Below are 27630 nucleotides of genomic sequence, written 5' to 3'. Positions count from 1 at the left end.
GGTAAGCTAGTCAGGAGCTCTGAAAAACAGGTAATTTTTTTTAACAGAATTTTGTAAGTTAAGTATAGTTTGTAACTAAAATGTTGAGTTGTACTGCGTCACTTCCTACTTTAATTCTATGGATTTTCCAATAATTTAACATTAATTGTTTATAACTGTTCTTGTCGGTAAGTATTTTTTTAATTAAGTTTTAAATATTTGACGCAAAGTCTGACGTTTATTTGTACCTGTATGTATTTACATATTTATTTTTCGCTTTGTACTGGCGCGGAAACAATGTTGTGGAACCTCAGTCTCGAAAGTCGCACGTTTCACTCCGGCTCTTATACGTCACCGGAACAGCATGGAGGCACGATGCAGCTGTAGAAATGAATGAGTGTAGATAGTGTTCGTGTTGACATGGTTTTAAATGCAACGTCGTAATGTTTTAAGTAGATAAACAGACTTAAAAGCCTGACGGACTCAACAATGGAGTGTGACATTTTGGACTCGTTGGAGCAGCTGGGGTAAGCTAATTCCCTGTTAGCATGTTACGTTAGCTATTTAGCTTTGCTTTTAACGTTACCTTCCACATCCGCCACGGTTTTATTTTCAGTCTGTGTGTGTTTATAAAGTATGGAGCCTGAGAATGCAGTAGCTAGTTGTGAACAATGCTTCTGTCTATTTGATGCTCGCATGACTCCTCAGCTATGACGGCCCTCTGCTGGATGAGAAGGCGCTGCTCGGAGCCGCAGAGGGAGGCCTGTCCTCGCAGGAGTATGTGGACCTTTGCAGGTGGCTGGCATCCAGGTTAAAGCCGCTGTGTGACCTGGAGGAAAGCATCACATCCGGTCCAGGTGAGCCACATGCATCCACACCCCCTCCTCTCCACGAAGAACAATAGTGTGGATGCTCCTGTCAGTATGTCTGATTTCACTCACACTGAACCTGTGTGTCTCTGCCTTCCTCCCTCTTCCCATCAGACGACATGGACAGCCTCCAGGTTGAGATGAGCGGCTTGTTGAAGGAGTTGCACTGTCCTTATGAAGAAGTTGTTTCAGGGATTCTCAAGGGCAGCGTGCAAAACACAAAAGATCATCTCAAGTGTGTCTGTATGTTATCAGCCATGCGTCCTCTTTCCAGTTGTTGTGCATCGGGGTCTCTGTGTGGTCAGAAAATAATTAAAGATTATGATTCTGTGTCTTTTTTAAGTGTTTCTCAGCTCTGAGCTCCAGGCGGCTCAGATTGTGGGGAGCAGGCAAGTCTCTGATAAACAGCAAGACAAGAAACCGGTGCATCAGGAGCTTCTAGCAATCTGTGAAACGCTGACGTTATCAGAGCCAAGAGGACCAGACGCAGCAGGAGTCTTCTCCCAAATACAATGCAAGGTGGGACCATACAGTGCTTCATAAAGTACATTTGTATCAGCACCACCAAAAGTCACCAGTGATAATGTTTGATTTAGCCTGCCGGGTGATGAGAGAGGATAAAAAAAAGTGTATGTTCATTAATAATCATCTTGATATGTTTATAACTTAAGACAAGTAAGTGTGTGTTGATGTACAGGCTGTGAACACTCTGCTTTAAACATTATACTGTCGCAAAAATACTTTAAACCAAGGCTTAGGAGAAACAGATTTGTTTGGGGGGAAAGAACTCAACTTTCCTTTAATTCTCTGCTTAATAATTAAAAAAGCCAATACAACTGACTTGTAGTCATACATTGGATTGTACCATTAGACAGTTTTACGTAAGGGAGTCTGATCTATTTTGTGCCATTCGCCCTAATTTTGATGTTTTATAATGAATATCCCTTCCCTGGGAACACACGTGTTAACAGAAAGCACATGTATATTTTCTCTTCCTTTTGTATAGAATTAATACATTAAACCATGTTATTCACAGGTTGATAAAGTACTTAAAGATTTTCCAAAGGTCTCCATTGGAAGCCCAGTGCTCAAGAATTCTCTCACCAGCGAACAGTGGGTAAGTAGATCAAGGGTTGAAATGACCCATGTAACTTCTTATAGCTTTACATCAATGGCTGGTTGTGTTTTGTGTCATGCAATAAGTTTTAATTTAATTCACTTTCTTTGTCTCTGCAGGAGAAGTTGCACAATATCAACACAGTCCTGTCCTCGGAGTACGAGTGTCGGCGCAGGATGCTGATCAAACGGTTGGACGTCACGGTTCAGTCTTTCGGGTGGTCAGACCGAGCCAAGGCACGTTCACATGATAATCATTCATCAAACCAGGGACCTCTCACTAAACTGAGGGGCATGAGTTTAGGTTTACATCAGTAATGAAGGAACTGTGTGGGACGCACATACTGTCCATAGTTTAGTGCCTCAAAAGTAGTAGACAGATACGTACAAAGTTAAACAAAACTGTCATTTAATATTTTGTGGAAAAACCTTTGTACTCAATGCCTTAAGTTTTGGACATCAGACACTTTGTATCTTCCGTGGTGATGCTCTCCCAGGCCTTCACTGCAGCCTCCTTCAGCTCTTGCTCGCTGTGGGTTCTCTGCCTTTAGTTTGGTCTCGAGGAAGCGGAATGCAGCTCAGTCGGGTTGAGATCAGGTGATTAAGTCAGCCAGTTGAGGACGTTCCCATCTTTGCCCTAAGAAGCTCTGTGGTTGCTGCGGTCTTATGTTTAAGATCATCGTCCTGCAGAATGATGAAATGTTGTCCAATGAGTTTGGATGCATTTGGTTGAATCTGAACACACATAGTGCTCCTGGAGAGCATTTTTAACTTGCTGTGTCGTCAGTTAGTAAAGGGGTTTTTCTTCACAATGCAAATGATTTTCCATTGATCCACAAGACAACACTTTATGGCCACGCCTTTGTTCCTCACATTGACAGACAGCTCCTCAGTCTAAATGGCAACTCTGTCAGTGTTGTGTGAGCTCTTTTGTGCGTGAACTAATGTAGAAACAACTCATCTTTAAAAGAAACTTTTAGCAGCCATGTCCATTTACTTTTGAACACTTGCAATTATGGCACTGAGTGTTAAACGGGCCATTTCTCCCACTCAGTTCTTTCCATACTGATGTAAAGTTAATCAAATTAAAGCTGAGACTAGGAACTTTAATGTAGCATCCATTATTTGATTTCAAACTGAATGTGCTGAAGCATAGAGCCTGAAGAACAAAAAATGTGTTAACTGTCCAGGACTGTATATGTGTGTGGTTTTTCTCAGGTCAAGGTGGACAGCATGGCGAGGGCCTACCAGCCAAGGAGACACTCTCTGAGGCCACAGTCCACAGTGGACATGGCCAGGCTGCTGGCTGCCAGAGAAGACCTCTGCAACGTGGTGAAGACCAGTAGTGGCTCCAGCAGAGAGAAAACAGCTTGTGCTGTCAACAAGGTAAAGAACAAGTCTTCCTCTTTGCCCAGTAACTGCCTTTGATCTGACGTTTTCCTCTCACACAAGTATTCCTCTCCTCTCTCATCCACAGGTCCTGATGGGGAGAGTGCCAGACCGAGGAGGACGTCCCTCAGAGATAGAAGCCCCGCCCCCTGAGATGCCACCCTGGCAGAAAAGACAAGACGGTGGAGGTGGCTGGGGAGGCCGTGGTGGAAGAGGAGGAAGCTGGGGACATGGAGGAGGAGGAGGAGGAGGAGGTGGTGGTGGTGATGGAGGTAGTTGGAGAGGAGGTGGATGGAACCAAGGAGGACATAGTGGACATGGAGGTTATGGTGGATATGGAGGACACGGAGGGAAGAGAGGACGGTACCAGTATTAATTTCTACTGATTTTCTTGTGTAGTGATCAATTCTGTTTTCTATATTTTCTATAGAAGAACACCTTTTTCTAAAATGATGGCAGACTTTGCAACATTCAGTGACAAATGTGACCCATCTGGATGATTTTACTTTTATTAGTGTTTTAATTTGCTTTTTTTTTTTTTTTTTTTTTTTAATTTTTTTTTTTTTTTTTTTTTTTTTTAATATATATTCTCATCAGTATTTTTTTATTGAAAATACCAGCCATAATATCTAGATCATATCATCTTGAATACTGAAAGGAGGGACAAACACACTACATATGCTTTCCCAACTTGAAATATGAACATTTTGAAAGCTTTTGCAAGTTAAGACGGATGTTGGGACAGACTGAAGGATGTGGAGTCAAAGTCTGCAAAAACACAGGGAGGTTCAGCTTCTGAACTTAACTGTAGTTCCACTGTGTGAACCTCAAGTGTGTACCCTCCCCCCCTGTCAGTTTTGAGAGTCACTCTTTTTTTAACACATACAGTATTTCACTTTAGATTTCAAGCTATAAAACATAAGATCAAAAGTGATTTCCTCAAAGTCTGTACCAGCTTTATACATTGCGACTGTGATCCTTTTCAACCTCTGAATTTATTTAATAAAGACCAATTAAGTAAACTCCCTCTTACATCGATGTTTTAATCAGCTACAGAGATAATGCTGAAATGGAGACACACTGGCTAATTGACACCACAAGGTGGCATCATGGACTGATGTAAATGGAGAAATGCAGGAAGTGACAGTTATTTCCAAATATTTATTCTTGGCTGTAAAGATTTTTCTACAATTGTGTATTTTTCCAATGGCATACCTTTTTTCAATAGATACAGTTTATACATAGTTTGTACAATAACCAATATTCATTAAAGCAGAATTTTACATTGTGTACATTATGAACAACATACCTGTACATGGACAAAAGAGTTACACCTTGGCCACAAAAATCACTTTTCAGTCACCAAACTAAGACTCAACCAGTATCTTAAAACCAAAAAACACAAAATCTCAAGCAAAAAAAAGTTGGGTGTTTAAAAAAAAAAAAAAAAAAAAAATCCAGTTAAGATATCTCACAATCACTTCAGATGTATTTTTCTCCAGTTATGTAAGATCACTGCCTATGCGTCTTTGACACCAAAAACTTGTCAACAAAAATAAGAAAAATTAGGGACAATCTCTTCACTTTGGCCACATTATAAATTAAGTTGGCGCTATGAATTGCAAATCTGCAGTTTATATATATATATATAAAAAAAAAAAAACATTTCACTTCATGTAAACTCTGCAGGGGCTTGTAAGCATCGTTTCTGTACAGATTCACGTCATTCAATTCTACTTATAGCTGCAGCAGGAAATAGACACGTTCTGTGTCCGACTCCAGTCGACTCTTCATTAATAGTCAAGTGGCCGTTTGTAACAGCAGAGGGGAGATTTCTCACTGGAGTGAAAACAAGCGTGGCAGCCAGAATACTGAAACTGGAGATAGTCTGTCCCTCAGACTGTCTGCCTCACATTAATACTGAGCGTCACAGCCAGCAGGGGTGATGTAAAACCCAACACACTGCCTGCAACTGTTAGTTACATGGCCTCCTGTTTCTTTTAACAGTCTCTGTTTTGTGCATTTACATTAAAATGAAGGCTCATCTGTCATGACTTTAGGGATGTAAGCTGAATTCATGAATATTATAATTTGCAATCCTTGTGTTTTCTTGCAGGGATGTTTTTCAAATGTATCAAATGGGATTAATAACATATTACTACAATAAATGACACTGAATGAGAAAAATGTCTAAATTGCCTTCATATTATGCAAAAACAAACAAAAACATTTTTTCAACTAAACAATGCTGATATTTAAACACTGTCTCAAAAATAGACTTTAAAGTATATCGCTCAAATACAGCACTCTGGTTGAAATCTTTAACAGTTCTCATGATAAAAAAGTAATGAAAAATAAATGAGTATAAAATGAATTTTCCAGTTTTACTCTCAACCCAAAAGACCTGCTGTGACTTTCTCTTCCCTCACATGTCAACAACAGATTTTTCAAACCCGTGCATTTCTACTTCCCATAAAACCAGTGTTTTACAAAGCCCAATCCATCATCTCCCACCCCTCTTTGTTTCAACAGGTGGTTTGTCATAGTTGAACACGTTTTGCGGGCAGTAAGGATTTTTCGGAACGACAGGAAAAGCACACTCTTGACTATTTTACATGCAGACACCTGAATTGAACTGCATTCTTCAACTCTTGGCTCCATAATCAAACCTTCATATGAAACTATTTCTCAGCTTTTGTTCACTTCATCACTATAGAAAAGTCTTTCATTATCAGAACCAATAGCAACTGCAATTCAAAACATACACATTTGAAAAGCGTCCTTTGTCAAATGAAAAGAAATCAATTGTTTTCAATACACATCTATGATAAAGATTTTTCTTTTAATGCAGCTTAACATTGGTTCAATATGTACAGCAAAGTACTGTAAAAGTGCTGGGCTTTATTAAGCAATAATGTATGTAAAAAATAATATAATACTATTTAGAGGCAGGTTTTAAGTCTTTATGCTCCTTCATGTGATATTGCGTCTTTTTTTTTTTTTTTTTGTATATCCACAAATCTTTCCTTCAGCCTTGCCTGACTTAATACTTGGCCAAAAGAGGATCCACCACATTTTAATGCTACATTTAACAGATTTATGCAGCTACATCATCACAGTGCAGTTTGGCATAAACCTGGAGCAATTTCCACCCCTGAAATCATCTGTGATGACAGTGTATGTTGACGGGCTGGACATACGCCTGTGCTCAGATCAGCCTGGAGTTGCGGAGGTACTCAATGAGGACCTTGTAGATGAAATTGTACTGAGACAAAGTCTGAACCATCATCATCCGCTGAGTACGCAGCTTCCTTAGGATCTCTGGGACATCCAGTGGCTGAAACAGACAGACACCAAGCATGAGAGAGACAGCAGTGTTTCGTCTAAAAACAGAGATGGCATAGCATCCAAGAAAATATATACACTAGATGTAGTCATAACTTAAAACATAACATAAAAAAGCTTTACTACACTGGTTTTACGTGCTAATGTTGCTTTTGTGAGGAAGTTACCTCATTGTGCTCTAGACAGGCGATCATGATCTCAGATAGGATGACCACTCCAGTCCTTCCCACTCCGGCACTGCAGTGGACCAGTACAGGTAGGTTGGTGTTCTTTGGGTCACTGATGCTGTTTGTGTGTCTCCTCACAGACTGGATCTCCTCTAGGTAGGCTGGAAAAAGATGAGAATGGTCACTTGAGACCTAATTATGTAAACAAATACTATTTCTAACATGGAACTTTGGAAACCTAAATTTATTTTTAAAGGGTTGAATATTATGCTAGCTCATCTTCACTGACTCTCTTTTCTTAACTTCATACAAAACTGATCAAATTTATGGCACAAATGAAATAAATGTTGCTATAAATTCAAACGTAACACAGTCATATAAAACTGATACTGATCCCACTCACTGAGGAAGCCTTTGAAGTCCTCAGGACAGCCGTGATCAGGCCAGTCTGTGTACTGCAGATGCCAGACAGTCCTCTCTTGGCCTGTCAGGAGGTGTTTGATCTTGAGTCCTGTGGTGGCGTAGCAGCCGGACTCGGTGCGGAACCGGGTGGTGATTTTGAAGCGCCCGTACGTCACCGTGTTGTGTCGTGAGCCAAGTCTTGGCCAATACCGGAAGCTCTTTTCTCGGCCACTCTCCTGGAGGGAGAGAAGGACATAGAAAGGTCAGTCCAGGCAGTGATGAGGGGAAAAAAGAGCATTGAGTATGAAATTTAACGCACCTCTTCAGCAGTGACCATGGCGATGATGGAGACGCCCTGCTCCCACACCATCTGCCAGAAGTCTTGACACGTGTTCGACATGGGACCCTGTGTTGCAATGTAGCTCCACTCCTGTCCTCCTACTATTATCTAATGGGAGAGGAAACATTGAAGTCATCAGTCATAAGATCTTATCAGTTATTACTTTTTTTAAAAACAGCCACAGCAGCAGAAAATGATGGAAGTCATTCTGAGGAAAGATTAGTAATTTTGTGTCACAATGAGGGAGTGAAATGTGACTAAGCTACAGTCATTCTCTTCCCACAAACCAAACACCCCTGTATGAGCAGCATGTTTGCTACTCATGAGCAGCTGTAATCCACAGAGGTGTCCTGCTGTCGGTTCATCAATGCGATGGATTCACTGTGCAAATGGTTAAAATCCTTTGCTAGTATTTTACTGAATGTCATTTATTCTGGTCATTCTGAATTATGCCTCAAGTATTGAATGTGTCAGCGCACTGCAGCTCACATTTATGATTGTAATTACTCTTAATGAGCGAATAAAAGCTTAAAGGGGAAGTTCACCATTTTTAGTTTACTCATCATGAGTAGTACTACTTAGCTGGTGAGGAGTTGTATTATGTCTTCTGGGAAGCTTTTTCTCAAGTCTGAGAAAATAATCCCTTTGTTGTCACAGTGATTTCATCAAGGTAATCTTATCTTGTGTTCGGAAACATAACAGTAAACCTGCCGTAAAAGCTGAGTACGGCAGGTAACGTGGGAATTTACCAGGCAGGGTGACTGTAATGTTAACAATATCAAGTTGCATGATGGGAAGTGTGTTTGTTAGCTTGATTGAGAACAAAATCATGTACATGTGGTTTGCAAAGAGACAGGTGTGTGATACATCTCAGCACAACTTACTCTAATATGTGATGCATTGATGTATCCTGTGTTGTTCTCTTTAGTGGGAACCAGCTCCACTCGGTTGCTGTCATAAGGCAGGACATCTTGGAAGCGGTTTTTGTCTCCGCTCTCTGGCAGCTGGGCGACGGTGTATTCCCCTCCTGGACGCTTTGGGATTTTCTCGTACTCTTTTAACAGCTCGCCCCTGTCCATGTGCTGTTCCAGCAATTTACACTGATGTACACAAAAAAGGAAACGGTAAATACATCACTGCCATGCACGACACAGTCCTGGGTCAGAAACAACTTTACCTCATTTTAACTTCCTTAGGCCAATCCGTTTAATTTTAGAAATACGCAAATAATGTGTTAAGATGTCCAGTAACATTCACTAATCTTGAATCAGCAGTGACACAGAATTACACAATCATTATGAGGAAGTCTGATACAAAATCAACAGCTTGTGTGTAGTTTTACTTTCTATTAGAAATTACTGTAAGAGCACATAGTTATCAGTACTATTCAGTAAATATGTTGCACCAGTCTTGCGTCAATAGCATTATCATAAATTCGGTCTGCAGTAGTGGAATTTTGTGCATGTGAATCAAGGAGCGTAGTAATAATGTCTTTGATTGACAGTTCCTGTGTGCATGAGACATTAGGGAATTTATTGTATGCTTGCATTTAATTTTAGACCCAGTCACACCATGGTTAGCTATAGATGTAATTAATTTTAGAGTGTCTGGAATTTACTTTCACTTGTCAAAGCAACAAGCATTAAGAGTTCAGTTGTTGTTGTTGTTTTTTTGTTTTTTTTTCTGGCTTTTTGTGCCTTTATTGATAGTGCAGTAGAGAGAGACAGCAAATGGGAAGGCAGAGACAGGGGGAATGACATGCAGCTAAGGGCTTGTCCGATGCGGGACTCGAACACTTTCTCCTTCATGTATCCTTCATAACAAGGTCTCGCCTTAATGGAGGTTACCAATAACAACAAAACAAGCAGCTCCTGGCACTGAGCATACTAAACAAGTCACCAACAATACACAAGCAACATGTAACAAATCTAACATTATCTCACACGTTACCAATGACTAAACTAAACAAACTTCTATCTTTTGAGGAGCAAATCACTAACAACTCCAAAACTTAACAAAACTCTGTCCTACCCTCTCGTCATTAGAGGCTCGTTCAGGCTCATCCTTCACCTCGTCGTGCATTGGCTGCCTGGACACTGACAGGCCGTTGAGCTTGGCCACCTTCAGAGGGCCCATCTTCTTCACTTCTGACCTAGCCCCTTTCTTCATGCCCTGGTATGACAAGAGAGTCGAGACAGAGAAAAGCGAGGATGAATGTGTGTGAACCTCACAGAGAGGGAGTAGGTAGATGAGGGGAGAGACAGCGCAGGTTCGCTGGGTGTTTTGCAGAATGTCACCTATCCGGTTTTTCCGAGGTAGACCAACTACATTCTCTCTCTGGAGATGTGTCAAAGTGAGTGTTTGCGTCAGTCAACGCTGTGCACTGAAACTACCTGAAATGCTTTCTACATGCATACTCCTGTTATCTTGGTATGAGGCACAGACATCTTATTACTGACAAAAAAACAAGTGTATACAAAGAACTGTTTTAGCAAACAAAACAAGTTACTGGGAGCAGTTACTTGCTTTTTGACAATGGCCTTTACAGACCAATATGAAGTTGGAGTGTGATTGAATGTTGTCAGCAGTAAATTACAGTAATAGTTACTTGACATGCTGAAAACATAAACTAATTAGCTGCTAAATTATCAATCTTGCTTTCACGTGCATTTAACGACAGACGTCTAGAAATCTTTAGAGAAACCAAATATAACAATATCTCCAACAATGTTAAGTGTTGCATAGTAGAGCTTTAATGATTAAAAGATTAGTTGAAAAAAATTGCTGGTTCCAGCTTCTCAAACATCTTCATTTGCTGCTTTTCTTTGTGAAATATGAAATGAAAATTTTTGACATTGACTTAACACTTAATTAAAACAATACTTGGCAAATTAACTGATAATGAAAATGATTGTAAATTACAGCCCTGGAGCTCAGACAGGGCATCTATTTTTTATTTTCTTATTTTCCATGTCTCAGTTTTAAACTATTAAATTATGGTAATAATATAAACAACTACACAGATATATTAGCTGCTGTAAGTTGAAAAAAACATTAATAAGGGAGACTATTAATAGCAGGAGATTGGGAACAAGACTCACCGGAGGGGGCAAGCCTTCCACAGTTTTCTTCGCAGGCGGCACATCAGACACAGGCCTCTTCTTGAAGTCTGTTTTAGTCTTCTGCTTGGCTTGGCCACTCAGGTCTCCCTCTGAGACCGAGGGCATAATCCTGGGCTGTCGTAAATCTGACAGCATGTACAGAGGCTCACCCTCCTGGATCAGGGGGTGAACCTTGTACGTCAGGGAGCCGGTTATAGAGGGGTCAAGGGAGGAGCCTATGGGATATGCAGGAGGAGGCTCAATGGGAGTCTGCTGCTGAGGCGGTAGAGAAGAGAGAGATGTCAGACTGTGATGCTGCTGGGGTCCCTGCTCAGGAACAATGGCTGAGATTGCGTCCTGAGAAAGTGGAGTGTGACCTTCATTATCGTCCTCAAACTCCTCTTCTTCACCACTACTGTGAACCAGCATGGTGGCATCTGAGAGGGACTTTTTGTGTCCATACTGCACGTCCTTAATGTCGTCCCTGTCCTCTGTCTTTGTACGTTCCAAAAACACGTTGAGCTGTGAGCCCTGAGAGCGACCGCCACGCAAAACTGGAGGGGGCGTAGCAGTTTCAGCTGCTGAAGAAGACACAGTCCGCTCTTTGACCCTCATCCCCTCGAGACTATGAGCCAATCCGGCAATCTCAATGGAGTTACGCTTCTGAGCATGGTATGGTTGTCTGTGCGGGGGTCCGCTGAAAAGGGGCTCTGACACCTCCTGTAAAGAGTGAGCGACAGGCAGACTGTCCTCCTGGAAAGTCTGGACTGAGTGGTGCACACGCCTCGTGATGATCAGGTCTGGGTTGCTACTGCTGACATACAGGTGACGAGACAGGTCAGGTGTGCTGTTTGCAGGCCGAGGATGGGCGTATGGGTAGGGTGGAGGTGGTCGGTACACTTGTGTTCTCATGATGTTGGGGGCTGGATACTCTTGGGCTTGTTGTAACTGGACATTAGTGAGCTCAGGGACACTAACCGCCCCCACTACAGACCTCCTCTCTGTGGGATAGGGGTATGGAGAGGGGCTGTGGAAGCTGGAGCCCAGATGGAAAGGATAGTGGTGGTGTTGGGCTGCTCCGCCATGTTCCCCCCTGATCTCTGGCTGGCTGTAAACTAGAGGGTCTGGTCTGCTATAGGCGTAAGAGTTTCCAATGTTTAGGTTCCTCATCGAGTGGCTCTGCCGATGCTCTTGAGACAAAACCATCCCTCCTCCCACTCCCCGGTTCTTCTGACGCATCACTGTCTCATAATCGGGAGTTGCGCGGTAGGAGGGCGGGATGAGAGCGCTGTGACGATGCGAGGGGACGTAGTCCGGCCTGGTGATATCGCTGGTGATAGAGGGGTTGGAGGACATGGGTGACGGCTGAAGGTAGTGTTGAGGATTGGTTAGAGAGCTGGTGCTGTGGGCGCTGTAGACGCTGCCGTTGCGTAATCGCCCACCGCTGTTGTATTCCAGAGGAGAGCAGTCCAGGCTGGTCTGAGAGTGGTAGTAATAACCGTTCTGACTGTTCATGTACAAGTTGTCTGTGAAAGTGAGGACATATCAAGATAGGTATAGAATTCTAAAATACATAACAATTATATATTTGCATTTAGCTGAACAAAGAGCAGGCATCACAGTGCAAAACACAGTAGTTACCCTGTGATGATGTGTAAGGCTCTGTGAAATGGCCATTGTAGTGCATTTGCGGAGGGGGCATCATGTAGGCCTGAGGCTTTGGCTGTAAACCAACAAGAGAGGAATTCAGTTACTGCTCATACAATCCAAATACTATTCCAGAATTAAATATAACCATGTTTTTTTCAACATACATCATGTGCTGCAATGCAAGCCAGAAAGTTACACAAGTATACAACATGTGAATACTGTGTTTTGAGCATACATGAACATTACCAGAGATATTCTAGTTGAGGATCTCCTTCTGACTGGGTTTACCACGGTGGGCTGAGCTTGGCTTCTGGGGAAAAGAAATGTGTGTCAAAAAAGTTGAGGTAACCCAATAACACTACTACTGATAATACTTTTTCCAAACTCTTACTTTGAGGAATATATATTTCTAAAACCCATTTGCCCTTTAACCTTGAGGGCACACACAGAGCCAGGTGAAAACCAGTGCACAAGTCCATCAAATTTAAAACTCAATGTACAACTCTCCTCTAGTGCACCATGCAAAATTTTTAATCCAGTGCACCAAGACTTCAGCGAGTACTTTCAATTTTGATTGATTTGCATTTAGCAAAACATCATTCTTTTTCTATCACTCAACAAGCACTGAGGCTTAGTAACCTGACCTATTGAAGGCAGATACCCAGTGAATAACAGGACTATGACAAACACTGAATTACAGATTGCATTTCTTAAATTTACCTAAAAGTTAAAAAAAAATGTGGCTTCCTGTGGATTTGACAAAGCTTTAGACTATAACCTAAATATATAAATTCCTTTTATAAATTTCTAAAGCCACTGCATGCTTTCAAAGCCCAAGGGTCATTTCGGATACAGAGAGCCTGTTTGCTGTGGTTACTGTTTGCTTGGGCAATCACAAAGGGATGGGTGTTGGCACATGATTGATAGGCATACTGTAGGTGGTGGCTGACTGTGTTGCTCACCCCTTATTAGAAGGCAGAGAAGGACGAGAGAGCATTGGAAAGCGAGGAAAGGATAAAGTGAGAAGGGACTTCTGGGAGCCCTCAGAAGGCAGGGGGTCACACTCCTCTCTGAAGAGAGAGGAGGAGAGGAGGATAGAAATGAGGCAACGCCAGAGAGGAGACTCATGCATGAGATGACAAGGAACAAAGAGACAGGAACTAGGCTAGACGTGTTAAAAAAAAAAAAAAAAAAACACTTAGGAAATGAGGAGGAAAAACACTTACAGGCTACTCTTGTTAATCTTATAAAACTTGAGTCTGGCCAGACACATCCGGCACACATATTTGGAGGTTTCCATGTCTTCCTACATAGAAAAAAAAAAAAATTAGATGGTGAGCAAATTGGAACAGATGTGGTTTTTGCTAAGTAACCTACAAATAAATGTGAATGCCTTCAAATGCTTCTACAGTGAGTTTCAGCTAATGGTATGTGACTTTATGACCCACTCATACCCAAACAACCCAAATTACAGCCACCCACACACACACAAACACACAGGTGCATTGTTAAATCTAGCTGATGGTAAGCTCCACCACAAAGGCCATTTCCAATTTTGCTAAATCCTCTAAGACATTGCAATGTCCCTTGAAATGGGGGGGGGGGGGGGGGGGGGGGTGTAATGGCAGCAGGGACTTACAGTCTGGAACTGAACACTCTCCTCTCTGTTGGCCAGCTCCAGGGCAAAGAAGGACCTGTTGTGACTCATGTTGTTAATTTCATTCCACCTACACAGCCAATTAAAGCACAGCGGCAAAGAGAAAGAGAGGGGAAAAGAAAACAGATGATTTCATAGCGGTCGCAAGACCTCACAGCATTTTCTTAGTAGGACTGAGATACTGCTTTAACAATGCATAATAAAAGCAGTCATACAGTCAATGAAAAGGTATCTAGTACTCATGATGGTATGTAGATAGATACCGCTCAACCTAGGTCAGGAATGTTCACTTACTCACTGGACTGACAAATAATGCCCCCACAATCCTTATCAGCTAATACAGTCTACCTGACTCATTTCCTCTTGGGCCACATTCAGGTCTAGAGAGCATTAAAGAACATCACAGGAGACAACCTCATCCAAGAATAGCCATGAGCTGTACCACAAACCCCAATCTATACTGGCTGTCTGATTCAATGTAATTACTGCTCAGTCTAGCAAGTTAGCAGACAAAGCTTCTATTCAACGCTTCATATTGAGAAGTGGGTCATATTTCAGGACAGTTAGACAAGTGCAAAAGTCAAACAAACTCGTTTCTAGATTTACCTAAATAAAATAAGCGGCCTTCCATTTTTGTGCTTGACAAAGATGCCGTCAAGGCAGGATCCAAGGGTAACATCTGTGCCTGTGCTGTCCTGTTTGGATAAGAGGAAAGGAAGAAGACATTCAGAACAGTCTTTTAGGTGAAAGAATCCAGAACGCTTTTTTAACCCAAGTTATAATAGATCAGGCTGTGCAGTAGTAGCAATAGTTTGCAGCTTCACACTTCTCTGAGTTCTGGGCTGTTGTCCAGGGATTGCAGGATGGATCTTATAGGCCTACCTTGGCTTGATAGCTTTCCTGGCCGTAGCCCTCCATTTTCTCCACCTCCTGCATGTACAACATCTCTGCCTCTGGTGCTGACAAACCCCTGAAAAGGACAAAAATGGCAAGAAAAATATGAAGAAACAATGGCCAACACCCATTGACACAGACAAGCAAAGCAATGCAAAAATAAAAAACAAAAGTGTATACATAAAATGAGGGTAAATAGTATAAGACCAGCTTCATTTTTCGGCTTTTCAGCCTGTCCTTATGTAAATCACAGGAGATGGGTTATATACTGTATAGACTGAGTGAGACTAAGTGGATCCAGATGACGACAGATAATCTGTTTACAGTGATTTTCATCTGTCTGGGCAGAATGCCTAGAAAGATGCAAAAGCACCGTTTGCCTGTGCAACATGTGAAACTATTTATCTGTTGATCCATGCAGAGAGCAGCCAGGTGGATGCTTTAAAAACCTGCTCACCTGAAGGACTGATAAAGCAGAGCCACTTTTTGAGTAGCCTCTTCCAGCACTCGCTCATCCTGAATCCAATCCTGCAGAGACGCAGTCAGGATTGATGCAATGTTGGTATTAAACACAGATGAACACAGGACATCTGAAATACTTTTCATTTCACGTGTTGAGCACTCAAAAATCACAATACTTACAATAGGGAACAGCACAAATTTCTGGAGGAACTCCTGGGAATCATATCGATTGAAGTCTCCAAAGTCAGCTGTGAGCATAGAGAAAGATGTACTAAATGAGTAAATACAGCATGACATACCTCACGTGACACTGCTCTCTGAATAAATCCTATTACATGTCCTTTTCTGCATTTAGAACAAGGCAAAATAGACATTCAAGAATTTCAGAATGGAGTAATGCCTTTTGGAAAACTGGAGTGTGTGATGACTAAATGGACTAATTTTAGGAGAGGAGGGGCCCGTTTGTTATGGAAGGGAATTGCTTCAGTGTCTGACAACGCAGAGGTCCAAAACTGTTACTGCTTCAGGCTGCAACATTCACAGCTATCTTGAGTATCCCAGGCATCAGCAATGCTCAAAAGCTACAACAACCCTTCACTCCAAAATATCCTGGTCAGAGACACAAAATAGGAACTGCACAACTTTATTTAAAGCACTAATTCCAAGTTTGCAAGACAGCTTAAGGGCACTTGCAAGAAGTTTCATGGGGCTTTTCTTTGAGGCACATATTGCAGGCTGATCAGTCATCTGAACATGGCTGTAACAGTAAGTGATCTCAGCTGCTCTGCTATGCTAACACCCAGGCCAGTAAGTTGCACTGCCTGATATAACTTTGCCAACAGTGTTTGAGATTCTTCTGGCTGGGCAAAAGTAGGAGGATGTGTCAGGGCTGAAGATCATGCAGGGGGTGTTTACTCACTCACTCACGCACGCACGCACGCACGCACGCACGCACGCACACACACCTGGCTAATTTAATAGGCTGGTTTAGGTTTGATGGTGCTTGTTAAAACAAGACATAGGGTATAATAAAATAATATGGTTCACAACAATGTTTTATAAAATTCCAACCTTAAGTCCAGTTTCATTAGCTGTGGTTTGAAAAGAAACCTTTTTCTCTTGCTCTGATAAAGATTAAAAAGTTATCTGCCTAGAAATGAACAAGCGTACTGCAGTTTACTAACAGTCCTGTAACAATCTTGCACAATCATGTCCAGAAATCACTGAAAAATAATTCTTATGTTCCCGCATCCCCGCAATTTTTGTAGATGCGAGGGGAGGTTTCCTGTTTAAGCGGGTGTTGCCCTATATCATTATTTATGGACAATTGCTCCGTAATTGCACCAGTAATTGCTTTGCCTGGGCTGCTTGTAGTCACTGCAGAGCGATTTATACCAAGAAACACCACTCTTGTCCAACTGTGGTTTGTGTCATAAGGCAAATATTATACGTTCATATTTACCTTGCACTGCCAGGCTAGCTAAACGTACAGCTTGTTCTAGTGAGCATGAGATCCTGCCCTCCAGAACGTCCTTCTTCAGCTGTAGATAATACTGATATCTGTTGGGAAAGAGAGGGTTACTTAAAAGTAGGGACCAGGCAAGCAGCCAACAACCAAATATGATAACATCATTCAGGTATCCAGAAACAGCTATAACAGAGAAAAACTGTACTGCAATACCAAAATACCTTATGGCCCATTTAAAATATTATACTTTACGCCTCTCTGCCTGGTTACTAGAGATGCACAGGTAAGAAACTATCATTATAGACTGGCATCCGCTACTTTGGGTGCAACTGTGCATCTGAGATGCTTCATCAACTTCTTGCCTTGAAGACCACCTTGCTTGACCAGAGTTTATTTAGAGAAAAAAATAAACACCCGATGTGGTTGCACTAAAATTTGCTTGGCATTCAGTTCATACCTAAAATCTGTAACTTTCTGACTGATATTCTTGTAATACATTTAGTGGCTTAGAGAAGACATCTAGTGTCACTGATGGAACATCACCTTGTGATCTCCTGTTGCAGTTGGGTGACACTGGGTATGTAAAACACGACTCCAAAGTAAACGGTGGGCTCCAGCCCATACTTGTCCAGCTGCTTTTTCAGCGGCTTCTCCAAGTCAATCCATCTCTGCTGGTTCTGCTTGTTGAAGTACCACAGACTGAAGTATGTTATCTAACAAAGAAAGCAAGCAAGACACATTACACCTCAACTACGCTGTGATCAAGGACATTGTAGGGCAACTTGTAAGTCTATCAAACTAATTTGGGTTTAGCTATTTGTGGTAAACTAGAAGCAATGCCTACCAAAATTTACATTACATATTAGAACGACATTATGAGACTGCTGGAGACCAATATCATACATTTATCCTATTTAGTCACTTATTTTAGGTGAATTAGTCTGCTGTTCTTCTCTTAATCATACATATAATATTCAAAACATACGTAGACCTGAAAATTCAACCACTGCAAACTTCTCTAGATTAACAGGCTGATGGCACTCATTGTTCAGTCTTGTGACTGTCTGAACATCTCATAATGAACACTGGTATGATAAGAAACAGCTGGGCTTGCTGTTCATGAAGGACAATTCAGCTGAAAGAGATGTATTGTGATTTGCAACCACTCTCAAACCAATACTAGAAATAAGTTACACCAGATAACATCAATTGGCAGCTCTGAGTAAACACTGTGTAAACATTAATCAAATGTGTGTGGTTTTTTAAATAATAATGAGAAATATTAATCACTCAGAGCAGAGAAAGTAACAACACCGGAAATGTGATGGCATCTAATTTCTTTGGATTGAATTTGCCTACAGTCCAATGTAAACAAAATTGTGGTCCTCATTAAATTAAATCTCACTCCTGAATCAATTACAGAACCTGCTTAATCTTTCAATCATAGACTGACATCTGAGAGAACCATGATTGCACAGGTGGAGGTGGTGTTACCGTGCAACCACAGTGACCAGATGCAGATACCCATGATAACCATGCTCTGTCAAAGCCAGCACTTACGTTTGAAGGAACATTTAAGAATCATATGTGCTTATCTGTATGATCAGTTGGTTACATAAATGTAATTACATAAAAATTTAGATTATGTGATTAAGAAAATCATTCCATGGCATAGGCAGGAAAGAGATCATGAGAGGTTACATTAAATAAGTAAACAATGAAAAACTAGTTATCTTAGTTTCTGTTGTTTTGTTCACTAATTCCAACCTTAACAAAAACACTTTCTTGCTGACATGGTGAGTCTGCAAAAGTCTATAAGAGAGAACAATCAGCACTTGTATTTGCAGAAAAGACATACATACCTCTCTTAACTCAAGTCTCTGGGCAACTGCCTCCAAACATTCCTGCCCGGTGCTCTCCACTGAAAGTGTAAACTCAACAAACTCTCCATTGAGCTGCTGAATCCGAGTGACAAGACAGCTCTTGCTTGAAACAGTATACCTTCTAGTCCTTTTGAGTTTTAAGCCAAATGGTAAGGGCATGTTTTACACTTCCTCAGGAGGGAGGTCTTCACTTAAGTCCTGAGAGATTATCCTCCTGGCTGTCCTCAAAACTTTTGTGACCCTTACAAGTCATGAGGTTTGTTATCAACAGACTGATCTGAAAAACAAAACAATAAACGTTTCAGAACATGTCCAAACTACTATAATACACAACAAAGACTAACACGAAATAAAAGGGGATGCAAAATGGGGTGAATCACAACTTTAGTGGCCATACCCATCACTGACGCATATAACATATAATACTCACATTTGGTCTGTCACCCCGCAACGGATGCCTGACTAGAAAAACACACGACCTATCGTAAAGTAATCCTCTTAAATGCTGCATTTTGTTTTACCCCCCTAACTAGGCTATTTGCTAGCAGAGGGATTTCATTAACGTTACCATTTATCCAACAGTCAGTTCTTTAAGTTAACACAATTTAAAACAAATCTGTGGACTTAAAGTAATTTTCAGCAGGCTGCCTGGCCTGAGAAAATTAACAGTGGCTATAACAAGGTTTGCTTGCCATTTTTCAAAGCTTGTAGTTAGATTAATCCCCTTCCGGTAAATAGCCAGATCCAAACACTGAAATAAGCGACCTTATTCAATACGCAGCAAGCTACAAGCAAAATTCCCTGCTTCTTTCCAGCGCAACCATGCATCCACCATATTACATATTATTCAACTCAGCAACTTATCTTACTAAAACACAGTGTTCATAGAAGGTGTGCCAAATGTTTGAGACTTTCCAAACTAACTCGTTACTTTTCATAATGAGTTTAATAACTTTGTAACATTAACCATTAATAACAACTTAATTTAGCTTTAACGCTAGCGTGCTAACATGTTCCAGCAAATAGACGACACCCTTGGGAAGCTGACGTCGCCGGTAAACATTTTGGCCAAAATCGTAACGTTACCGTTAGCCATCAGATGCAAATTAGTTGACCATCTAGGATTCAGTCTTTTGGGATTCCGCCATCAAGTTCAACAGATTCCTACTTGATGATGTTTATCGCAATTACAGACAGCTGATTTGTCTGCAGTTAGTTTCTGGATCAAAACTACCGTTGCACCCCATGCCTCTTGGTCCGACAGTTCACTCAAGTTCCAAGCGTGTTTCGCTTCCTGGGATTGGAAGAGCAACAAGTGTATTCCGTCTACATCCGCGGTCCTATAGCTTTGGCATTGGTGTTTCTGCAGTTAATTCATTCCCGAACTACCATGGAATGTACTTCAACTCTACGATATATAAATACAAACTATGTAGTTAACCGTAGTTTACTGAGCAGACGCTTCAAAATACATTATAGTGCCTCCGTGGCGGAGGACTACATGGAGGTTTTCTGAGCTATGACATCAGACAGCTGGAATGCCGAGCGGTGAAAATGCCAGAAATGGGACAGCTGCCTGGAACTGCTGGCCGCTGACCTGTCTATTTACCTTTTACATCGACTGACAGCTGTAATCGCAAACACAAACTATTGTGATTGAAGACTTTCCCTTTGTAACTGTTTGCAAAATGGGCCAAGGTGTGGTAATAATGGCCGTGTATATTTGCTGCAGGCTGAGTAATTACGAGTTTGTAATGTCTTAATAATCAAATGCAAAGCATAAAAGAATCAGAGAAGTAGAACATTTATTGTAATGTGTAAAGACACTTTCTGGTGACAGTCAACTCCTAACAGCTACATGTCAGAGGCATATGTTAAGTCAAACACACAATTATAAATTTACTTGTAACAGCATTGTTTTTCTAGTAATCTGGAAATGTAAACTGCAGCTACATCATTCTTAAGACTGACTGGGCACACTCTGCAATCCACTCAAGCTAGAGGAAAGCACTAATTCCACACGTCTGACATCAGTGCAGTACTATGGATAATCCGTTGCAAATTTGCAAGTCACACTAGTTACCATGGGGCATTCATTTTGAAAAATTTTTGAGCATAAGACTACAACACCTCATTGGCGGGGCTTGTAAAAAAAAAAACATGGAAACACAACCACTGTTAATTCATTTACAAAACTATACTTTCAGAAAATTCAAATATATAACTTTCTCTCTGTTACAACACTCACCTGGTAACAAAAACATTACAGGATTTAAACCCCTGAATACAGCAAAACTCAGAACTCATCATCACTCACAGAGGCAGCTGTATTTGCATGCTGCTCATTGGCAGTTTCCACGTTGTGACAATGTGTACTGCTTGATACATGAAGTGACTCTGACAAACTTTTTCCCAAATCCTCAAGGTCTTTGGATTGCCCATCATAATTGACCTCAGCTTGGTCTTGATGAAATCCTTCATCACTGGTTACAGTGGTGTATTCATGGTTTTCATTGCTGACTTCTTCATTTGTTGCAGTTGTGCCTATTTGACTGTGTTGGAAGTCATCTTCACTGATCCCTGTATTATTGGTAACATGCTCACTGAGCGAAGGAGAGCCAATGCACTTTTCCTGATTGTCACTCTCCTTGTCTCTTTCATTTGTTTTTGTTGGTGATGCAGTCCTTTCAGGAGAACATACGGATGTAGACACTGAAAAGGCATCAGTGTAATCTGGTGAATTGCAGTATTTTAAGAGTGAGGCATAGGGGAACAGATCATTGTCTTCTTTGGTCTTCACTTGTTTCCGCCCTGATTTCAGATGTGGTAGGAGTGAATCAAGAAGATCATTCTCCTTTTTTTCAAGCTCTGTACCGGAGGTGGATATGTTGGTTGGCTCTTCAAAATCTTTACGCAGCACATCCAGAAGGTGGCGCATTTTACCCTAAAACAAACAATGTAATCAGATGCATGAGAAGAAGTTCAAAGATCCCTCAATTATTTTTTTTCAAATATTTATTTAAGAAGACATGCTAATGCATATTTGGCATTCTGCCTTAAGTTATATGCTCACCTCATCAAGCTGATGTCGATTCATGTCAATATGGCGCTTTATCACCCGGTCTAGGACCCTTGCAGAGGAAATAGAAACTTACACTTAAGTAATGACTCAGAAGGGTGTAAGAGGCATTAGCCACTGTTTAACTTACTAAATTAAGTGTACACATGTTCACAGACAGCACAGAAATGTCAGCAAACCTGCCAGAGATGTGCCCCCGGGACAAGATATCCTCTGTTACAGCAGAAATAAATTCAAGGTACATTAATTCTTCTTCCCTGTTAAGGAACAGATGAGAATAATTCATTTCACAGAGAATACATTGCTTTCGATAGGTATTAAAATTTGCAGAAGCACTATTTTGCCAAATCATTACACATATAGCAATATTTTCTACTATCTGAATCAAAAGCTGCACAGGCATTAGACATGATCAAAGAGAACTTACTCTGCAGATACATTCTTCATAGTGGGAGTTTTCCTGCCTTCTGGTGAGACCCTACGAGAGGTGACTTATTATTAATTCTTTTAGAGCTTTACACAGAAATACACAAGGCACAACACATTGGGAATAAAACACACCATACTATTTCCACTTCACAATTTTACCTGGATGAGGAGTCAAAGAGATAATGGTCTCCGCTCTTGTTTACTCGACTCTGTTGTCTAGATGTTGAGAAATATGTGCCATTGAACTCATCCTCAGACCACTCATGCTCTGTAATAAATCCCTGTAAAAAAAAAAAAAAAAAAAAAAAAAAAAGACTTGGAAATGAGAGGGGATATTCAATACTGTCAAAGCTTTCTCATGATCAAATTCGTATTTTAGCTTCACTTTCACCTCGTTATTTATGGTTTAAAAGGGATAATAACAATACGACATGACATTGAAAAATATGTATGAATAATCACATTTAATCATCAAAATTACCTGAGATGGCTCATCAAATTCCTGTGAGTATTCCTTGGTTTTTGTGCTGCATAAAAGACAAAGAATTGAAGATATTTTAAGATTCTGGTGCTGATGCTGCACAAGCTGAATGAAATTTTGCTATCTGTTGCTATCCTTTGAGACTCACTGAGTTGATTTGTAAATACCTTCTGTCATATGTGTCCTGTTGTGTCAATTTTGCGTTGGTGCAGTCCTGAGTAGGTTTCCTTCGTGGTGCTCTGTAATAGCGATATTTTGCCAGGTATGAACTCTTATCTGATTTCAGGGTCTTAGGGGTGAAAGGTTTGTCTTGGGTAAAGTGCTGTGAATGTTTATGGAGCAAGTCTCCGCTGTATGTCTTCTGGACAGGATCCTGGAAAGTCTTGTAGCAACTCTGATCTCCAAAAGCTCCCATTGAACACGCCGACTGCTTTCTGTGCAAAGCTGACTCTGGGCTTCGGTACTTTATCTCTGATGCTGGGCGAGTGTGATGAGAGTGGTCTGGTTTACACGACTGATAAACTATCTCCTTAGCATGAAAGGAGGTGCTGAACCTTGGGCTGGAGACCATGGAACTCCTCGAGCAGAGGTATGGGCTGTCATCATACTGCACAGATGATCTACTCTAAAAAAGCAAACATTGTACTGATTAAGATATTTCACATACTGAAAGAGTTTGAATGATAAATAATGTGGACTTTGCATTTAAAACTTTTGCATGTGATAGTCCAGTTTTCTCTTCCAGGTAATGCCACAAACTCTGCCTTGATGTCGCACCTGGGCTGAGGAGCATGAGGCTCTGCTATTCCTCAGTGAGAGAGAATGAGCCGACTGAGGACGACCCCCTTTCTTCAAGCGATCCTTCCTGATCTGGTCATTGTCTGTAAGCAGGTATGAAATACTGAATAAGTGCAGAAGTTAGTCTATTCTGCAGTCTATCACTGTCAGCAAAGCAGATTCTTACAATGTCATATGTGTTTTTAAAAAGATATAGCAACCCTTTGATAATATAACACTGTTATGTGATCTGATGTTCAATACATCCAAATGATTATTCTGTAAAAAAAAAAAAAAAAAAAAAATGCTGTAATTTACATTTATGTTAATCATATCGCCTTATCCAACCTTGTTATTTACCTCATTTCTTGGACTGACTTTGGGTAGCCCCAAGAGAATGGGCAAAGACTCTGCACTTAACTTAACTGTGAAGTATGTGAGAGTCAGTATAGCATAGTAATAAGATGAGAACATAACTGTAACCATTAGCGATGAGGATGAGTTGCATCCTGTACTCAAATGTGATGACTGGCTGCATTGTATTATTTCTTATTGAGACTACTGTCAACGCAGCACCTAGTCTTTTCCTGTACGATGATGCATGTCTTCCTGAACTACTGAGCACTGGTGAAACGAGATGAGTTCAGAACTACAATGTTGGCATTTGATTCTGATTACCATAGAGACAGCAAAAGCTGTTTCATAGAGACACCTGCAAAGCATTTAAACTAAACACCATTGTGATTGTGCTAAATTATATTACCTAAAAAGATTTAGCCCAGAAATGTAAGGTACTTACACTTTACACTATGTATCATGCTTTTGGGTACTGAGGCATCAATGGCAGCTGTGGAAGAAGGAAACAAATGTAAAATTATAATATTATAAGATTATCACAACAGATTATTATTAATCTAATTATTATGCAACAGAGATACATGTTTGAACCACATTAACATATAAGCATATAATGTATGCAGGAGCCGAATTGATTTGGTCTACTGAATATCATCGTAAGGATCATAATATATTCCTGCCATGTGGCTCACCTTTAGCTGAGTAAACCTTTTTGTAATGAGACACCATGTGATCTTTAATGATGGATTGTGTCAACTTGCTGGAGGAGCGAGGGCAGAAAGCTAAAAACACAAGACAGAGAACAACATACAGTACAATATAAAATGAAGGTCATATCTTACAAATGACCAATACTTGACTTCACTTGACTTTAAGTGCATATTGATACTTACGGCTACTTTTCGAGGTCTGTCCTCTCATACCAGCACTGCATCCCAGTCCAGATGACACACTCCCTAAAATTAACATAGATGGACATGGACCTGTTGACAATCTAAAGATTTGTAGATAGTTTATCTGTGTCAGTTTTAATAAAGTTTTAGTAAATGATGAAACATTACAGTTATTAATCAAACATGATAAAATACCAAGTATTAGGTGCATACAGATTTTCAAATGTGATGATTTACTGGTGTTATGCTTTATATCATTGTAAACTGAATACCTTTGGGGTTTTTGAATGTTGGTCAGAAAGAACAAGTAATCTTAAAACATCACTTTAGGCTTTGACAACTTTTGATGTCATTATTTATTATCATTATTATTATTTAACATTTATCCTCCTAGGACCTGGCGTCCACATATGTGGACCTCACATTTTGGGTGCTCTAGACCACAATACTAACTTTTTCTCAACAAGGGCCTGGTGACCACATATGAGGATATTATACTGCCACTCAGTAATCGAAATTTAAAACTAATGTCCTCATATGTGGACATCATTTTTCTCAGGTCCCAATGAGCCTAAATAGCAAAGAGAAATTAAAAATGCACGCCATGCAAGAGTTCGGGTCTTAGGAGGTTAATGACTAAACAAATATGAACACGTTAACACGAACACGTCTTTTGGTGGGGGAATATATTATTTATTTTGTACATTTCTGTTCTACGCCTAGTATGTTATTATTAGCAGTATGTGAGTTATTATTTTCAAGGTAAGTTGCAGTAATTTGATGCATATAATAAATAAGTTATTCTCATTTTTTTCAAATTCAGCTTTAAAGTTGGCCAGTGTTACTATTACTTGAGTCTTTTTTATTTTATTTTTGTTGTTAGTAAAGTTCGGGAATGCAGTAATTGCGGGTAATACGGTGCTGTAAACGCTTATAGTATGAAAATAGTAAACATTGTTTTCGACACACGACGAAACAGCTGAAATATCGTCTTCAACCTCAAGAACCAAAATAACGTAACCAAACATTAGCTGGCTAAGTTAAGGGAAGCATATTAAGCTAACTTGGTTTTGGATTTCAATTTTAAATTTTGAGAGGACGCAGTGTGAGGGCTACCCATTGTCTAGATTAACTTGAGGCCACACAGTCAGCATGAGTTTATCTTTAGTTGGCTGCCTAAGCACAAATTGATTTTGATTCCCTCTGCTGATTAGCTAGCCAGATAGCTAGCTAATGCTAAAAGTATTTACATACCTATTCTCGATTCCATGATGTTACACTCAACGTATCCCATTTTCCCCGGAAATATTCCGGGACAGCGACTGCAGAGCTTGGATACATGCAGAAACGACAGTGTACTTAACTGTAAACATTTTAACGGTGTAGTATAATCAACCAACGTAATGGCAACATCCTAATACTATCTTATAAGCAGATGAGGGGCCAAGCAAAGCTTCCCCGTCGCCATGCTGGTTGCTACGATAGACGTCGTCATCACGCTAATGCGTAAGGGAGGACACGCCCCACACCACCCACCCCCATACGCATAGACAAAGACACACACCTTACACAAATATTCTTTAATAATTAAGTCAATTAGCATTATAATTACATAAATTATATGTCATGCAATACATGAAGTTATTTACCTTTATTTCCAATTGCAATTGTAGATCCATTGTCAATGGTACTCAGGCCATAGTATAGCCTACAGCGTATATGCTAAAAACAGCAGAATGAAAATGACCAAAATCCCCCATGAATATTTGTGTCTTAACATTTCTGAGTGTGGACATGGTATTTTTGGAGCCAGTGTTCATCAGACAAACAGGATGATGCAAGTGGAGCCAGTGAAAAAACCCGTAAACTGCAGGAAAAGCCAGCCTATATTGTCCTCAACGGTCATAAAATACAGTGACGTGCACTGGGGCTCCTGTGCCTGACAATTAAGAACAGCATTAGCATGCTCCTGTATCTGCACTGAATTCTGTCCAAATGTCTTCCTAATAGTGTTATTATTTTGATTTCAGAGGAGACCTGAGAAGGAGTATGACTGTGACTTTATGTTGTCATTAGAAGATAGGATATATTGTAATTTTGTAGAGGTAACTCAAGGTGTTACATTTCTGTGAGTGCTGGGGACTTTACTATTCATCACAGGTGTTTGAGAGGTAAATGATTTTCCCAACAGGTATTTTGACTTGGTATGGTGTGAAAAGCACAGGTGCTACTGATAACATAACGATGGCTCCTCTCCATGCAAGTGTTTCTATTCAAGCAGCTTACTAGAATCCACCTATTGTTAATTTCATTATTGACACCTGCGCTTTACCTGCTGTTATATGTCAAAAAAGTCTTTGGCAAAAATTGGCTGTAGCCTACTGTATAAACAGTGTAATCTGCACTATGCCACTGGTGGTTGAGGTTCATGTATGACATCTCAGCCACTCACTTTCTAACCCAAACTCTGACTGAAACAGCATTCTGTGGTTGTTCATGTTGCTATTAAGACTGAAAGAGCAAAAATTGGGATTATTTATTCAAGTTCTGTGCCATTCACCCTCCCCACAGTCCTAAATCCCCACCAGTTCATGAATAATCATGAGATGGCTGGTAGCCTATCTTGTTTATTACAGCAACATGAAGTGACCATGGTGTGCCATTATGAAAACCACAACCATCAGTGGCCTCATTTACGGTAATGTGTCAGTGTTAAAAACTGACCAATGCAGTGCAACAAATAGAAAATCTGATTAAACTGAGTATATGTTGCTCATGAGAACATTCTGTCAGCAGCATATTGTTAATTCTGCCAGGTTCCTTGTATTGTTTCATAGACCTTTTAACCCCTCACGTCATTTGCCAACAAAGGATTGTGAATGACTTAATAGC

The 27630-nt window shown here is 40.5% G+C and overlaps 3 protein-coding genes across 5 annotated transcripts; 1 reads left to right on the top strand and 2 right to left on the bottom strand.

Annotated features, from left to right (window-relative positions):
- Nucleotides 1–334: 334 nt before the first annotated feature.
- tslig3b (tRNA splicing ligase complex subunit 3B) lies at nucleotides 335–4998 on the top strand. Its single transcript, XM_023409565.2, has 8 exons — nucleotides 335–506; nucleotides 688–836; nucleotides 963–1091; nucleotides 1192–1367; nucleotides 1885–1965; nucleotides 2085–2201; nucleotides 3183–3350; nucleotides 3442–4998. The coding sequence occupies exons 1-8, from the start codon at nucleotides 469–471 to the stop codon at nucleotides 3727–3729; spliced, it is 1146 nt and encodes a 381-aa protein (XP_023265333.1). The 5' UTR covers nucleotides 335–468; the 3' UTR covers nucleotides 3730–4998.
- ptpn21 (protein tyrosine phosphatase non-receptor type 21) lies at nucleotides 4495–20046 on the bottom strand. 3 transcript variants are annotated; one of them, XM_023409563.2, is made up of 20 exons: nucleotides 19809–20046; nucleotides 18702–18999; nucleotides 17383–17552; nucleotides 16834–16931; nucleotides 15552–15619; nucleotides 15367–15437; nucleotides 14898–14985; nucleotides 14622–14710; nucleotides 13998–14085; nucleotides 13585–13664; nucleotides 13321–13428; nucleotides 12605–12668; nucleotides 12350–12431; nucleotides 10709–12234; nucleotides 9639–9779; nucleotides 8492–8707; nucleotides 7587–7715; nucleotides 7269–7503; nucleotides 6866–7026; nucleotides 4495–6690 (listed from the first exon to the last, which is right to left on the bottom strand). In XM_023409563.2, the coding sequence occupies exons 2-20, from the start codon at nucleotides 18879–18881 to the stop codon at nucleotides 6562–6564; spliced, it is 3723 nt and encodes a 1240-aa protein (XP_023265331.1). In that variant the 5' UTR covers nucleotides 18882–18999; nucleotides 19809–20046; the 3' UTR covers nucleotides 4495–6561. The 3 variants fall into 3 exon arrangements, with proteins under 3 accessions (XP_023265331.1, XP_087031052.1, XP_023265332.1); XM_087174926.1 differs by lacking the exon at nucleotides 13321–13428 and having other exon boundaries at nucleotides 12605–12665; nucleotides 19809–20042; XM_023409564.2 differs by lacking the exon at nucleotides 13321–13428 and having other exon boundaries at nucleotides 19809–20040.
- A 464-nt stretch (nucleotides 20047–20510) lies between these two features.
- Nucleotides 20511–26199, bottom strand: spata7 (spermatogenesis associated 7). Its single transcript, XM_023409561.2, has 12 exons — nucleotides 25993–26199; nucleotides 24739–24801; nucleotides 24538–24627; nucleotides 24288–24335; nucleotides 23489–23592; nucleotides 22879–23336; nucleotides 22712–22757; nucleotides 22390–22511; nucleotides 22229–22279; nucleotides 21981–22058; nucleotides 21796–21853; nucleotides 20511–21666 (listed from the first exon to the last, which is right to left on the bottom strand). Exons 1-12 carry the CDS (start codon nucleotides 26030–26032, stop codon nucleotides 21019–21021), a joined length of 1806 nt encoding a protein of 601 aa, XP_023265329.1. The 5' UTR covers nucleotides 26033–26199; the 3' UTR covers nucleotides 20511–21018.
- Nucleotides 26200–27630: the final 1431 nt, after the last annotated feature.

This window comes from Seriola lalandi, unplaced genomic scaffold, assembly GCF_002814215.2.
Source record: "Seriola lalandi dorsalis isolate HSWRI2012SDOR001 ecotype SW California unplaced genomic scaffold, Sedor1 jcf7180002054398, whole genome shotgun sequence".
NCBI classification, from domain to species: Eukaryota; Metazoa; Chordata; class Actinopteri; order Carangiformes; family Carangidae; genus Seriola; species Seriola lalandi.
Note: the sequence above shows the minus strand (reverse complement) of the source record. Positions and strands in the feature narration are given on the sequence as shown.